The sequence below is a fragment of the Podarcis gaigeae genome (assembly GCF_964106915.1).
Source record: "Podarcis gaigeae genome assembly, chromosome: 13".
Taxonomy (NCBI): domain Eukaryota; kingdom Metazoa; phylum Chordata; class Lepidosauria; order Squamata; family Lacertidae; genus Podarcis; species Podarcis gaigeae.
Genome location: NC_139689.1, coordinates 32,458,238 through 32,473,298, shown reverse-complemented (window position 1 = coordinate 32,473,298; position 15,061 = coordinate 32,458,238). Strand labels below are relative to the sequence as shown.

General features: G+C 47.9%; 1 protein-coding gene across 2 annotated transcripts; it reads right to left on the bottom strand.

The window, feature by feature from the left end:
- Positions 1-373: 373 nt before the first annotated feature.
- Positions 374-14,907, bottom strand: COASY (Coenzyme A synthase). 2 transcript variants are annotated; one of them, XM_083708769.1, is made up of 10 exons: positions 14,763-14,907; positions 10,456-11,123; positions 8,001-8,215; positions 6,341-6,472; positions 5,161-5,350; positions 3,838-3,902; positions 3,237-3,321; positions 1,978-2,075; positions 1,000-1,146; positions 374-875 (listed from the first exon to the last, which is right to left on the bottom strand). In XM_083708769.1, exons 2-10 carry the CDS (start codon positions 11,120-11,122, stop codon positions 828-830), a joined length of 1,647 nt encoding a protein of 548 aa, XP_083564895.1. In that variant the 5' UTR covers position 11,123; positions 14,763-14,907; the 3' UTR covers positions 374-827. The 2 variants fall into 2 exon arrangements, with proteins under 2 accessions (XP_083564895.1, XP_083564896.1); XM_083708770.1 differs by lacking the exon at positions 14,763-14,907 and adding an exon at positions 13,753-13,786.
- Positions 14,908-15,061: the final 154 nt, after the last annotated feature.

The window sequence follows — 15,061 nt, the reverse complement described above, 5'->3', positions numbered from 1 at the left end:
CAAAGAACTAGTCTTCAGGGTAAAGGCAAGAGCTCATGAGAGAACAGTCATTTTTAGAGGGTTTTTTAAAAAATGAAATAGTTATTGAGGAAAAGGTTAAAGCAACTGAAGTTATAATCATGACAAACAGGATGGCAAGTCTTTTTGTTTTCAAAAGCTTTGCATACGTGGGAGGGTTGTCAAATAAATTTATTTGGGCCCTAGAATCTGGCGCAAGCTCAGATCAAGAAAATGCATCTTTAGCTTTCCCCGCTCTGCCACAAATGTTTTGATGACTGCAAAAAGAGAAGAACTTGTTCGCCAACCGCTGTGGAACAAAGAGATATCCCCACCAGGTATTAAGGTGTCAGGCACAACCACGCAGAGACGGAGCTGTTGAGAGATGTTGTCTTTATGTGTAGCTTATGCACAGGGCACACAGAACAGAGCAGTGGTGGGCTAAAGCAGAGCAGCTCCTCCCCACCCCTGTGACCTCTGAGTGGCGTTGTTGGTCAGTCGTGCTGCTGAAAGGTTGGTCTCCATCAGAATCATGAAACCCATCAATGGCTTTGGATGCTAAAAGCTGATCCTTCTTACTCCATCAGGCACCCCCTCACCCCTCACTTGTTCATGCCTCTCCCTCAGCCTTTTTGCAACCGGGGGGGGGGGAAGCAGAGGGAGGTCAGCTCTGTCCTCTCACCATCAAGCATTTTGAACTCCCCTTTCCCCCCACCTCCACCCTCATCTGTGGCCCCTCGCCGGGGTGGGGCCCACCTGCCGTAGACTTTTCCAGACCGGCAGCACCGAAGGAGCAGAGTGAAGAAGTGATTCCATCTCGGTTCAAAGCTCTACTCCTCTTTGAGGCGTTTCTGGAGCAGGGACCAAGCCTTTTCTACCTGTGAAGAAAGGACAGGTGATTGATTATTCGATAAGGTTGACAGGGAAGGGGCTCAGAAAAGGGATGCTTATAAGGGAAGCTGCGGGGTGGTCTCTTGAATAGCGGCAGCAGTAGACTCTTACCAGCTCACAGGTAACTGCTGGCTCCCACAATGTGGAGAGAACCACGTGTGACTGTTTCACGCGCTGGCTGTTGGACATTTGGCTTTGCAGACGCAACCTGGCAGATTCCTCACTGAGCCTGTCTCTGGCTACGATGCGTCTTAGGGCCTGAAACAGAGAGAAGACAGAAACTGATTAGAAGCGTCTCTTTCTACAGGGAACCAGGCAGAGGGCCTTCTCGGCAGTGGCACCCACCCTGTGGAACGCGCTCCCATCAGATGTCAAGGAGATGATTATCTATATAACCTTTAGAAGACATCTGAAGGCAGCCTTGGATAGGGAAGCTTTTTAATGTTTTATTATGTTTTTATATATGTTGGAAGCTACCCAGAGTGGCTGGGGCAACCCAATCAGATGGGCAGGGTACTATTATTATTGTTATTATTATTATTATTACTACTACTACTACTACTACTACTACTACTACTACTATTCAGAGTAAACATTCTACATATGGAAAGCACTTTTGCATACACTCATCTATTTCACTGCCATGTACACACAGCAAAGTGCATGTTGTAAAATAAATAAATAAATAAAAGGTTCCCCAACCTATAATCCAAAGGCAGTTTCCATGTTTTCCCTGCACAGAAGTGCTTTCTGCATAAGAAAGCCACAATATTTGATGCAGCCCTCATGGATTGTATAAGCTTTGAGGTTCAGGTTTATTACATTTGTAAGTCTCAAAGCGATTTACAACCAAAGTAAACAAACAATGAGCTTTTGAGTTTTAGACAGCCTTTGCCTAGCTGGGTTCCTGCAAACTCCAGCAAGTTTGTCCAACCAAAATAATAATAATAAATCACTCAAAAATCAGTTTGTGTCTGCTACGCTTTTGGTCCAGCATTGAAAACGCCATGCACTAAATTGTTGAGAGAGACAGAAGTGGAATCGTTTTGCTTCAGCTGCAGAAATGACACAGAGAAAAACAGTACGTACCTCATCTTCCGGGATGATAACCGTCCAGACCTCGTGCACCAAGTCTGCCCAGCCTGCCTCCAACAACATGGCTGCATCCAGCACACACACAGCATTTCCTGCAGAACAGACAGGGGCAGCTTTGAGAAACTTCCAAGGACAGGCAGAAAAAAAATTCCTTCCAACGACAGAAGGGACTCAGGACTTGGGTTTGCCCCACCTTATGTGGGAAAGGCTCAGTGGTAGAGAACATGCTTTTCATGCAAAATGTCCCTGGTTCAATCCCAGGCATTTCCAGGTAGGGCTGTACAATACCCTTGTCTGAAACCCCACCAGGATAACCGCTGCCAGTCAGTGTAGGCAGTACTGAATTAGATGAGCCAATGCCCTGACTGGGTGTGAGGTACCATCCTATATTTGTGCTATTATTGTCAGACTTCAGGGAATTGGCTTCCTACCCCCCCCCCCCACCCCCGTGGCAGTAGATAAGCAGAACAAGGGGAAAAGAGTCTTCTTACCAGTTAGAAACTTTAATAACCACAATGAGAGAACAATGAACACATCTCCCAATTAAGGATCCCACCCCCTTCTGTTCTACATCTTGTAATCTGATCTTGTACCGTCTGTGCTTTGTTCTGCCACTTTCTGAGCTCTCCATTAACTTTGGGGAGGGGGGGGGGTGAATGCGAGACTGTGAATCTGTTAACCCTCTCTCTTCCCAGTGTTTCTTTTCCTAGCTGTTCCCCATCCAGTACTTCCCAGCTTCTGCCTTCTGAACTATGTCCCTTGGCAAACCACTGTTCCAAATCTATACTGTCCTCCTGTTCCTGGTAAGATTCAGGATCAAGATCAGGATCAGTGGGAGGGGGAGGCTCCCACCATTCCTCCTCAGTGCAGCCTTCCCTAGCACGGTCCCTGACAATTATTATTTTAAGCCAGGGGTCAGCATTTTAAATAAAAGGACACATTCTACTCATGTGAAAACACACTGACTGTCCGCGGGCTGGATTTAGAAGGCAATTGGGCCGGATCTGGCCCCCGGGCCTTAGTTTGCCTACCCATGTTTTAAGCCATTTCCAAAGTGACTGGAGGACAGTATTTTAAAGGATATGCCAGGAAAAGCTGCTTTGGTGGCTAGGCTCCATGTTAAATGATTGGAAATAGCTCTTGTAGATTACCAACACCTGTTTGAAAAAGCCAAGCTAGCAGCCCCTTCATGCACCCATTTACTCCCGAATCTCCACCCACAACTCCTGCCAAGAACCCAAATCCCTCCTCACCCTGTGCAGCTGCCTCGTCTATTTTTTCTTTCGCTATTCGAGCCATCACTGGCCACATGATATTGTTGAGCCGCGTCAACTGCTCCTGGGCAGAGGGAACAAAAGAGGCTGCAAGTAAGGATCTTGAGGCAAAGGAGGCTGTTGGTCAAGAAACTAATCTGGGTTGGGTGTGTGGTAACAGCCCGAGATAGGACATGGGTGGGTAGGGGGCGAGAGAAAAACATACATCAGTGCAAAAATCCCAGAGCAGAGCACCTTTGGCTAACAGATCAGTGGGATACATGGTAAAAGAGAAGAGGTATCCCAGCATGCACTTGCACTATTTCTAGCACTGAAGTGCCCAGTGTAAGGGTCAAACTGTGCATACTGTACAGTGAGAAATTGTTCCAGCATGCACTACTCCCCAATGAGTACCTTTCACCCACAAAAGAGGAAAACATTCTGAGAACAGAGGTGAAAGGGTTCTGTTAGTTTGTGGACTGAAGAGGCAAGCTAGCGTCAGAAGCACAAAGGGGAACAAAACAAATGATGGCCAATTGGGAGAGGGAGGGGTGTGGTGGCTGAAGTTAAACATTGATCCCAAACCCAGAAGGCTTTTTACCTGGTCTCTAAACACTTTGGCCCCCAGGATTTGTCTGTTGATGGTTCCATCTTCTTTCAAAATATCTGCAAAGAAGGAACAGTGTTACTTGTGCTTGGTTCCATACAGCAGGGGATCTCAAACTTTCTACCCAAGGCCCCACTTTACAGGACTGAAAAATTACTGAGGCCCGCAAGTAACAAAAAAGTGATGCAAGAGTGAATTCAGTCACTGTTGGGTTGAAAAACATGGTGACAATGGAAGCAGAATTTGGCCTAATCAGCTGGCAATTACGGACATTATTTTTATTGGTATCTAAACTCTCTTTGGAAATGTCTCAGCATTTTTCTGGTGGCAAGGGGTTCCATAGCTCAGCTTTCCTAGAGCTAAATACAGGCATTTGATCAGGAGGTACTGTGACTCAGCCTCCATATTTCAGGCAGAATTTGCTAACCCAGAGGTAATAAATAGAAAATATTTCTATTTTATATTTTCCCCTTCCTGCCCTCCATTCGCTGGCATCGCAAAGTATTTTTACTCATCTTCTGTAATTTATTCTCCTGTTCTCTTTTCATTGGCCCTTATTCCCCACCCCAACCTTTCATCCCTCTTCCTAGGTCCTTTCACACTCAAACACTTCCTCTTATAGCAGCTTCCTCCCACCATTCCTTTCTTTTCCCCAGCCCACCATTTTAGAAACACTGCTATACAATTATTAGCATTTTACCTACAATGGTTCAGTCTGCATGTAACATGAAACCATAGTTTAAAACAAATCATGGTTTCATGTGCGCTAGAAAAATTCCTGTGATCCTCTCCCACTCCTGCTGCGTCACAAACATAACAAGCCAGAGCCCAACTTGTATCATCCGAACTCTAAAGTTTGCTGCTGGCTTTCTGCTCGTAGTTTTTTTGTGGGAACAAACCATGAGCCCTGGTTCAGACAATGTAACAAGCCAGACTCTGTCTTGTTTTGTCTGCAGCAAAGCAGCAGTAGGAAAGGAGCGCTACAGAAAATCATTCACATCAAACCAGAGTTTGCATGTTCACAAACTTTCTAACTGTTCGGGGGAAACTGTCAGCAATAACATGTTGATGAACAATGCAACTTTTGTTAAAAACAAAAAGAAGAGAAATAGAAAAGGGAAAACTAGGTCCGGAATTGGGATGGGGGCATACATAATTTCTAGAGACAAAAAGCAACCAGGCTGTGGGCTAGGGGACGAAGAGAGAGAGATAACCAAACATTGTTTAGCTGTAATTCCTGAAGGCATACATACCTTTGCAACTTAATTTACTAATCTCCCTGACTTTAAAAAATATTTCCCAGGAAGTCTGAAATACCTGTTCCAAATGCTTCTACCACCTGTGCATACACAGGACCTCCTGGATGGTAGATGTTGTGTCCAAGACTGTCCATATCCAAATGGAAAGCACCAAGACGAACCAGATGTTGCGCAATGGAACTCTTGCCACTACCAGACCCGCCTGTCAGCCCAATAACGTAGGGATGGCAAGGGACACCTGGATCTTTCTGGGGGTGGTGAAGGAGAGAGAGTGGTTTGGGGACACAGACACAATTATGCACATCCTAGTTTTGTTGTTATAACTGTTGCTGCTCATGCTGAGCCGCTCTAAGACAGTTACAGCAGAGAAGTGGCAGCCATTGTTCCGTGGTTTCGTCCCACAGCACTGCTGTAACACTGAAAGGCCTGTCATCAGACAAACTTCTGCTCATGTTGACTCAGACAGACATTCCAAGTTCTGCACTCTCTTCTGTGGGCAGCATCCACTTTATCTGGGGAGTTTGTCTGTTGCTGTCTGTGTTTACTCAAGTACCATACTCAGTGGTGGAGCATACGCCCGGAGCGGCATGTGCGTCCTGCAGCCGGGGGCAGCGCAAGCCGCTCACAGGCACAAAACGAGCTGCCCATGGCAGACATTTGGCGAGCCACCTGCCTGTGACTCCCAAGCCTCCCCCAAGCTGTCAAAACAAAAGGGCAAGGGGGGAATGCCGCCGGCAAAGCAGCACAGCTCCCCTTACCCTGACGGCTCGGGGTAGACTTGGGAGTCTCGGGCGGCCAGTGCACCGAATGTCACCCCCTCCGTAATGACACCCAGTGTGGCGGCGCCCCCACCGCTCCCCCCCTTCCTACACCCCTGACCACACTTGATGACACATGAGGATCCTGATCTTGAATGTATGCTCCCCATCCTTGAGTCCTCTAATCCCCTTGAAGCAGCATACAGAGGAGGAAAGGTGGAAAGGGAAAGACAGAGAGGAAGAAATAGTGGCTAGAGTTCATAAGATGGGGAAGGGAGGGTGTTCAACTAACTCACCTCCAGTCTCTGCCCATTTAGCAGGCCAGACAAAAAGCAGCCTTCCTGGCTGAAAATCAGAATTTGCTCCTTTCCCTATATGTGTCATTGTTATTCTTGCAAGTAAGCCTCCTCCTGGAGATCCAACAACCCCATCTAGCCAACTCATAACCTATCCAGTTCATTGCCACAGGATATTACTCACATGTGGGGGGTGTAACAGAGTCCCAAGCAGCCTGTACCGCAGGCTAGAAGAGCTGATCTTCTCTTCCTCGTTCCTGCCATGCAGGGGGTCAAGAGCCAGTTTGATGATGTGGACAGCCAGCTCAGGGAGACCCTGCAACAGAGCATGGGCCAGTGAGGAAGGAGCAACAGTGAGAAAGGAAACCAGAGGGCCTTCTCTCTGCCATAGTTTGGCAACCAGCTGCAGGGTAGATTCTGCTGCTCCTTGAAACACAGCCTGCAACCTAAAAATCAGGCTTGTGTGCTGCACATTAGCAGATTGCTAGTTAACTTCCTGGCTCCATCATTCCCAGCGACTAACACGGATGTGAATCTGAAGTTCACCTATAAGCAGGTTTGAAAAGGTGCGAGAATCCCTCCTTTGACCCATTGCTTAGTTATTGTATTTACATCCCACATTTATTACAACAGTGGGTTAAGCTGAGGAATCATGACTGGCCCACGGTCACCCAAGTGTATTTTGTGATGGTGTAAGGATTAGAGCCCGGGTGCCATCAGTCCCAGTCTTGACACTCCCACCACCACACTATACTGCCTCTCCCTGGTGACTGGTTTTTCTGCCTCAGTGGTGAGAAATGCGTAGCTAAATTATGTTTAATATTTTGAAATGTCTAAGACAACAAACTAGGACAGGAGACTATTTTTTAAAAAAAATATCAACACCCCCCAAAAGCTTGAGATCTGTATAGTTATGCAACTTGGAGTGTGCAACTTTAGAGACCTTAAGCTCTTTTACATACAGAATGAAAAATACTTCTTCACCCAATACATCTCTGACCTTATGGAATTCATTGCCCAGGATGGTGCAGTGCCAGCTAAAACACAGGGGTTCTTAAGAGAAGTAAATGCAAGAGCAGCCGATTGGTGGCTACTAAACCCTCATTGTTAGAAACAGAACTTCCATTTTCAGAGGCAATATACAGCCAACTACCAGTTGCAGTAAATTAACAACATAGGGATGGATGTTGCTTTATGCTCTCTATTGGATTTATCAAATCAGGGTTGAAAAAGTGTAAAAGGACATCTAGTCCAACTCCGGCAGGGATATCTATGTTCTCAGTTCAGATTGCTACAAGCACAGAGCCGAAAGAGGCCCTTATACAGAGCAGTTTGAGATTTTTCTCAAGAATGTGAACCAGGCTGCACACTGAAGAAAGAAGGCCAAACGCTTCCTACATCTAGCTACTTTGATTAAGGAGATTAAATTCCAAACTAGCAATATTTCTGAGCAGATATGTTGAGGCATATACATGGCCACGGTTGATAAACAGGAAGCCAAGCCACATTGTTTGTTTGCCTGACCCAGCTGGACCATTCATATGCCCCTAGAGCAAATCTTCTCTGAGCAAAAATCATTGTGACTCAAAGGAAAATAAACACAAGCAGTGCCAGAACACTGGGCTGACCGAGAGACTATATGTTAGGAATGGAGGTGAAAATTTAGCAGATGGCACTCACCATCGCAGGATGCTAGCAAGAATGGATTTAAAAAGAGATGAGATACTGTAAATATATGGAGGTTCAGCCTGTCCATGGCAGAAAAGCCTCTGTTTATTTCACGCACCCCCAAACTTATTGATGATCCGATTTGTTTACAAGGCTGGGGCTCCCAGCACACTTACATTTTCCACCCTCCTCCTGTTGACGGCAAGACCACCCTTGAGGGTCTCTTCGCTGACTATGATGCACTTCAGTTTGCTGTCAGTGATGGACGGGCCAAAGTAGTCAAACAGGGGGGAGATTTCATACCGCAGGGAGGGCTTGATGTCCACCAGGAATTCACTGAGCTGAGCCACACGCTGCTCAAAGGGCAAGATCAGCTCTTTCAGCATCTTGGCTGCAGGTGGCGAAAGAAGGAAGGGGGAAAGATGACATTTTTAGGAATGTGCAAAGAGCCCAGTAAGTTCTCCCACATGTGCTGTAGAGATGCCTCACACACACCAGTTAATCTAGCTGCCAACATCCAACATAGTATCTGTCAGGCACAAGGATGCTATCACACCAAGCGGCTTACAGAAAAGGGCAAACTGTCCATCACAGACAGATGTATTTTGAGCCTGATAAGACCTGCCACCTCACTGTGTCTCCTGCTGTGTGTAAGAGGCACCCAAAGCTTATAGGAAAAACAAAATCCCAAGATGGTTAAAAATATACAAGTTTGAGGGGTTGCGTGTTTTGCTGAGCTAGCAATTAAAAGGCTCATCTTACCCAATAATTTATCACATCAGAGTAACATAGGTGCATCTGTGATGAATCCAAAGAAGTATAAGCGAGCTCTGTTATAGCTCCCACTTACAGTTCTCCAGTGCTTCCTTTAGCTTTTCCTGTCTTGTTGCCTATATGTGTGCAGGGCTTGGGACAAACAAATGAGAACTAAAGTGCAAGATCTTGACAGGGGCTTTGGCAGAATCCTCTTTGCACGTTCTGTCTTTTCCAGTTTGTGTGTGGCCAGAGAAAGGGGACATGCAGGATTGCAGGTGGTTCTTCCTATAGCTCAGTGACAGAGCACATGTACTGCAATGCAGAAGATCCCAAGTTCAATCCTCCTTAGCATCTTCAGTTAAAGGAAGATCAGGCAGCAGGTGACGTGAAAGGCCTCAGCTTGAGACCCTGGGGAGTTGGTGTCATTCCTAATAGATAATGTTGGTCTAGAGTAGACAAACAAATAGCTCCACTTGCTATAAGGCGGCTTCCTATCTACAGTTCCTGTCCTGTGCAGCAGAGACAGGGAGGCTGAGCTGTTTGCGCTGTGGTTTCCGCAAAAGGCTTCTACCCTGTTCTACCAAAATCCTATTCAGATCTGCTTGCTTTTCCAACCAAAGCAAACCTGGAGCTTTTGGGCACAGGGACACTCAACAGTTGCAAACATCAGCAAAACAAATTATGCAAAGCTATTAGAAGCTTTAGAAAAATCACCCTGATAAATTATGTTTGGCAGAGTGCCAAACATATTTTTAAGCATCACTGCACTTTATCCATTCACCTTTATAAACCATAGCAAGTGTGGGTAAAAAACAGCAACAAACCCAAGGATCTAACATCACTTTTTAAGACATTAGTTTTAACAAGTCTGAAAAAAATACTTCAAATTCCTAGATATCAGCTGTAAATTTTGTATGCCCGGGCAATCATGTGTGTAGGATATTCAAGTCCTATGTTTAAAAACAAGCCTATCTGTGTTCTTGGTTTACTTCTTGTGGTTAAGCTTGAGTTTAGATGTACCGCTAAACCAAACTAGCTCTGGGGAGCACAGCAGGACCAGAGGAAGAGCTTAGCAGCTGTGATTTTTCCTGTGAGTACCACTACCTGCATGTTCACATTTATCCATGTCTGGTTTAATGCTGTGTGTGAACTGGGCCTTTATCTTGTGGCTCAACAGCCTCATTTCCAAATTCACATCCTAGCCTCTGAAAAAACAGAAGGATTAAATTTCTGATCCTCAAGAAGATAGAAAACCAAAATTATCCAGCTCATATCAAAACAGAAAAGATGTTGTAGGGTCAAAAATATCCCAGGCATATGAAAGTCTCTGGGTAGTATTTAAGGATTCGGAATATTTCTTCATCCTGTTAGACCAATTCTTAAACATTTGTTGCTAATGTTTAGATAATCTGAATTCTTTTTTCAGGCCTGGAAATGTAACTAACTGGTAAGAAATAGTTCCAGTCAGGGCTAGATATTGTTTTAAGTTCCTAAGCACCAAAATAAATGTCCAAGCAACAAGGGAATTATCCTGCTCACTCTCTCACCCAATTCTGGGGTTTTCCAGCCCTGATTCTAGCACAGCATTCGCTCATTCAGTGCTCTTGGTTTGTTTAAATAGCATTACATAAGAACCTACGAAGAGCCTGCTGGATCAGCCCACTAGCCTATCTAGTCCAGCATCCTTTTCTCATAATGGCCAACCAGATACATGTGGGAAACTTGCAATCATGACAAGAGTGCTCTGCCCTTCTACAGTTTCAGTAGCATTACCACCTCCAGCCATGGAGAAAGAGCATAGCCATCATGGCTGGTAGCCATCAATAGCTTTATGGGACCTTGGAGAAAGGGCATACATGGTTCAAAGGGACCCACTTTCCAGGAGATCTCTGTCCGAGACGCCCACCACAAGCCGATTTTCTGCCAACATGCAGCTCACGCTCAGAAGGATCTTGTGACCATTGTGAAGTCTATCGAAAGTGCCCCCTACGACGACATCACTATAGCTCTGCAGTGGCTCCTCAGTTGCGTTGGTCTCATGCTGTGCGGACAGCTCCTCATCGCTGACTTCTAGCTCATACTCAGGGTACAACAAAACAGAGATGAGATTGGGGCGACAGCTGTAGCAGCTGGTAGCGTAACGCTCCAGCCGCTGCTTGACTGGGTTGGATTGCCCTCCATCTCTGGTTTCAAAGTCAGTAAGCACCACTTCAGGAGGTTGGGAGAGGTTCTGCACAGATCCAAGTGCCGGAGGAGCAGCTCCCTGGTTGAGGATGTTGGTGAGTAGCACCCGGACATTGAGGTGGCGATGGATGTCAGCGTTGGCATATAACTTGCTGATAAGGGTGTACACCTCAGATGTAGCAGGGACATACGTAGAACGGGGCTGTGTGGAGCCGGTCAAGCTGAGTCCTGGCTGCAGGTGAATATAGAGCGTGTCTTGTACCAGCCGGGCAGCTGAGGCAAGAATGGGTACCAGACGCAAGGAAAGTGCTGACAATGGCGATGTCAGAACCAGCAGGCCTGAGCGGAAAACCGACATGCTGTCCAGCAAACACAGGCAGAGAAGGAGGGTGCAAAAGAGAAGAGAGGCAAAGGTAAGTGGGAGGCAGCATGGTATATATAGGGAAACTTTATGCAACAATCCTACCAGAGTCACCATCCCAAAATAAAAAATCAGATCCTGTACCCCAGAAGTACTTTCCCATTAGCAGGGTGGAATTGGGGCCCCCAAACTGAAATCACTAGCATTGGGCAAGTCAAACAGTCTCTCAAAGCCTAACTTACCTCACAGGGTTGTTGTGAGGCTGTAGTCCTGCTCTGAGTTTATGAAGTGAAAAGGTTGAACAAGCATGCATATACAATAACCTTCACTACTGCCAAAGAAATGCCAATCCCTGTTTTAATGCCCTTCTCCCCTGTCCTACTTTTTTTGCTTGGTTTTTAACTTCAACGTTTACATTTAGTTAATAGGCAATACAGCATGTGCAAATGAGTAACAGCCAGCATTTATTTCTCAATGCGTATTAACTCTCAGCTGGCTGGGAGGAAAGTGGTGAAAGACAGAGATGTGGAAGGGGAAGGTGTCTTAACAAGTACCGTATTTTTCGCCCTATAAGACGCACTTTTTCCCCTCCAAAAATGAAGGGGAAATGTGTGTGCATCCTATGGGGCGAATGCAGGCTTTCCCTGAAGCCTGGAGAGCGAGGGGGGTCGGTGCGCACCGACCCCTCTCGCTCTCCAGGCTTCAGGAAGCTATCCACTAGCCATGGGAGACCCAGCTCTCCCAGGGCTAGCGGAGACCTTGCCAGCACCCAGAAGCTTGGGGCGCACTGAGTTCCGCGTGCCCCAAGCTTTGGGATTAGCGCAGCGCTCCGCTAGCCGTGGGAGAGCCATGCGGCTCTCCCACAGCTAGCGGAGACCTTGCCGGCACCCAGAAGCTTGGGGTGCGCTGAGCTCCACACGCCCCAAGCTTCGGGATTAGCGCAGCGCTCTGCTAGCCTTGGGACAGCCGCGCGGCTCTCCCACGGCTAGCGGAGACCTTGCCAGCACCCAGAAGCTTGGGGCGCGCTGAGCTCCGCACGCCCCAAGCTTTGGGATTAGCGCAGCGCTCCGCTAGCCGTGGGAGAGCCATGCGGCTCTCCCACAGCTAGCGGAGACCTTGCCGGCACCCAGAAGCTTGGGGTGCGCTGAGCTCCACACGCCCCAAGCTTCGGGATTAGCGCAGCGCTCTGCTAGCCTTGGGACAGCCGCGCGGCTCTCCCACGGCTAGCGGAGACCTTGCCAGCACCCAGAAGCTTGGGGCGCGCTGAGCTCCGCACGCCCCAAGCTTTGGGATTAGCGCAGCGCTCCGCTAGCCCTGGGACAGCCGCGCGGCTCTCCCACAGCTAGCGGAGACCTTGCCGGCACCCAGAAGCTTGGGGCGCGCTGAGCTCCGCATGCCCCAAGCTTCGGGATTAGCGCAGCGCTCCGCTAGCCGTGGGAGAGCCACGCGGCTCTCCCAGGGCTAGCGGAGACCTTGCCAGCATCCAGAAGCTTGGGGCGCGCTGAGCTCCGCACGCCCCAAGCTTCGGGCTTAGCGCAGCGCACCTGGGGGGGGGGCAGCAAGCTCCGGGGACAGCTGGGAGGCGCAGCGCGTCCTCCCTCTGTCCCCGGACCTGATCTGCAGGCGGGCGGCGGGGAGAAGAGCGCTTCTCCCCGCTGCCTGCCCCGCAAGCTCCGGGGACAGCTGGGAGGCGCAGCGCGTCCTCCCTCTGTCCCCGGACCTGATCTGCAGGCGGGCGGCGGGGAGAAGAGCGCTTCTCCCCGCTGCCTGCCCCACAGGCTCCAGGGACAGTTGGGAGGCGCAGTGTGTCCTCCCTCTGTCCCCGGACCTGATCTGCAGGCGGGCTGCGGGGAGAAGAGCGCTTCTCCCCGCTGCCGGCCCCACAAGCGCCTGGGGGGGAAATAATTTTTTTTCTCTTTATTTCCCCCCAAAAAAACCTGGTGCGTCCTATGGGCCGGTGCGTCCTATGGGGCGAAAAATACGGTAATCACTTCTGCCTCCTCTTCACAGCAGCAGTGCTGCAGTACTAATGTGTTGACTATATCATATATTTTTTCAACAGCCCAAGCAAGAAAGGCTCCATACAGTTCCCCAAGACAAAAATGAAAATTTGTTTTGCATTTATTACTTAAAACTTTTGATGTGCAGCCCAATCCCATGTTTGTTTATTTGGAAGTAAGGTCCAGTGGTTTTATTTACTCACATAAAACATTTGTACTCTGCTATTCTTCCTGAATACCCTCGCTGCAACACAACTAAGTTAAAAGGGCTTACTCCTATTTAATTCCACTTGGACTGAGATCTAAACATAATAATACTAGTAATAAAGATTTCAATAGACATGCCAACTAAAAATAAACTATTCAAATACAGTAAGAACTGAAATCCTTAGTATTTTTGTACAGTATATATAATGTCACTGGGATGTACTGTTATGTTGTTTACTAATTTCCAAGTTACGGTACTTTGTAATAGGGCATTAACATTTCAGACAGTTCTTTGAGGAGATCATGCATAGTATCTTTACTACCTGGGTGTCTCTCCTTTCAAACTGTTTAGGTAGATACACAGATATCACCTACCCTGTCCATTTTAATTTATATGACTCAGGCAGCAATCCTATGAACCCAGGAGCAAGATCCTGTGAATATAGTGGGACTTATTTCCTAGTAGACATGTATAAGAATATGATGTTATTTATTTTCTGTTCTAGCAAATCTGCAAACTTAGATTCATTAATCTCAATGGGTCAGCTCTGGTCAACACTCAGTAGGCTCTCAAATCTGAGACTCGGACTAGCATTGGATAAAACCCTATATGTTTATTGGCCCACCTTTCTTCCAGGGGCCTCAAGATGGCATAGGCAGTTCTCCTCCTTGCCTATCTCATTCTGAAAACAATTCTACCAGGTAAGTTGGGCTGAAATATAGGGATTGGCCTCATACTGCTATGACAGCCTAGAGATTTGGACCAGTTACCACCCTGGACCACTGCCCAACCAGTGGCTCAGCTGATAGACACTTCATCTCAAGGGTTCGTGGGATTATTCCAGCCCCACATTTGGGCAAAAAGATTCCTGCATTGCAGGGGGTTGGACTGGATGATCCTTGTGGTTCCTTCCGACTCTTATGCCACAGCCCCCAATCTCTAGCTGCTTCGTGGACTCTGCCTCTCCGTTGCCCCCTGGTTACCTCCCAGATCCCCCACCACCACCTCTCGCTTTTCACTCCCTCTGACCTCCATATTCTCACTTGACTGAAACACCCCAATTTCAAAGATCCTGTTCCCCAGCCCACCAGCATCTATGCTTCGGAAAACGTAAGAAACATATTTTCAAAAATGCCGAAGACAATAAGCCTCTGCTCTGTGAGGTGGGGACATAATCAGCGGGCGACCTGTCAGTTAAAGAGAGGCTGCTGCCACCTCTGCAAAAGGAGAGTGTGCGGCGGTTATTTCCTTCCCCCGGGTTTGCTCGCTCCCTCCATTACCCAAGCGCTTCCCCTGGCACTCCCACCCCGCCCCCACGGCTCCCCGAACCGCAGGCCGGCCCCGCCCCATATCCCCCCCCCCTCTCGTCTCCCCTCGCTGGCAAGCAGGGAAGAAGGAACGGCGAGGGTCCGGGGTCTCTCTCACCCACCTGCTGGGAAGCCCCAGCTGAGGCGCCGTGTGATCCGGAAGCGTTTCCTCCCCCAACCGGAAGTTCCGCCTCACTGACAGGGGGATAAATAAATAAATAATAATAATAATAAAAACCGCAAAAAACCCACTCTATATTAAAGGAACTGAAAGGTTTGGGCGAGGCTGGGTTTCATTTCTGTAACCCGAAAACGTTTAAAAGTGGCTAAACGCAGCGAGCCCGGGATTCTTGAAGAAGGCTGTGCTGGGGGCGGAGCTAACCGGAGAGGGAGGGGCTTATGAAGAATGGGAGGAGTTGGT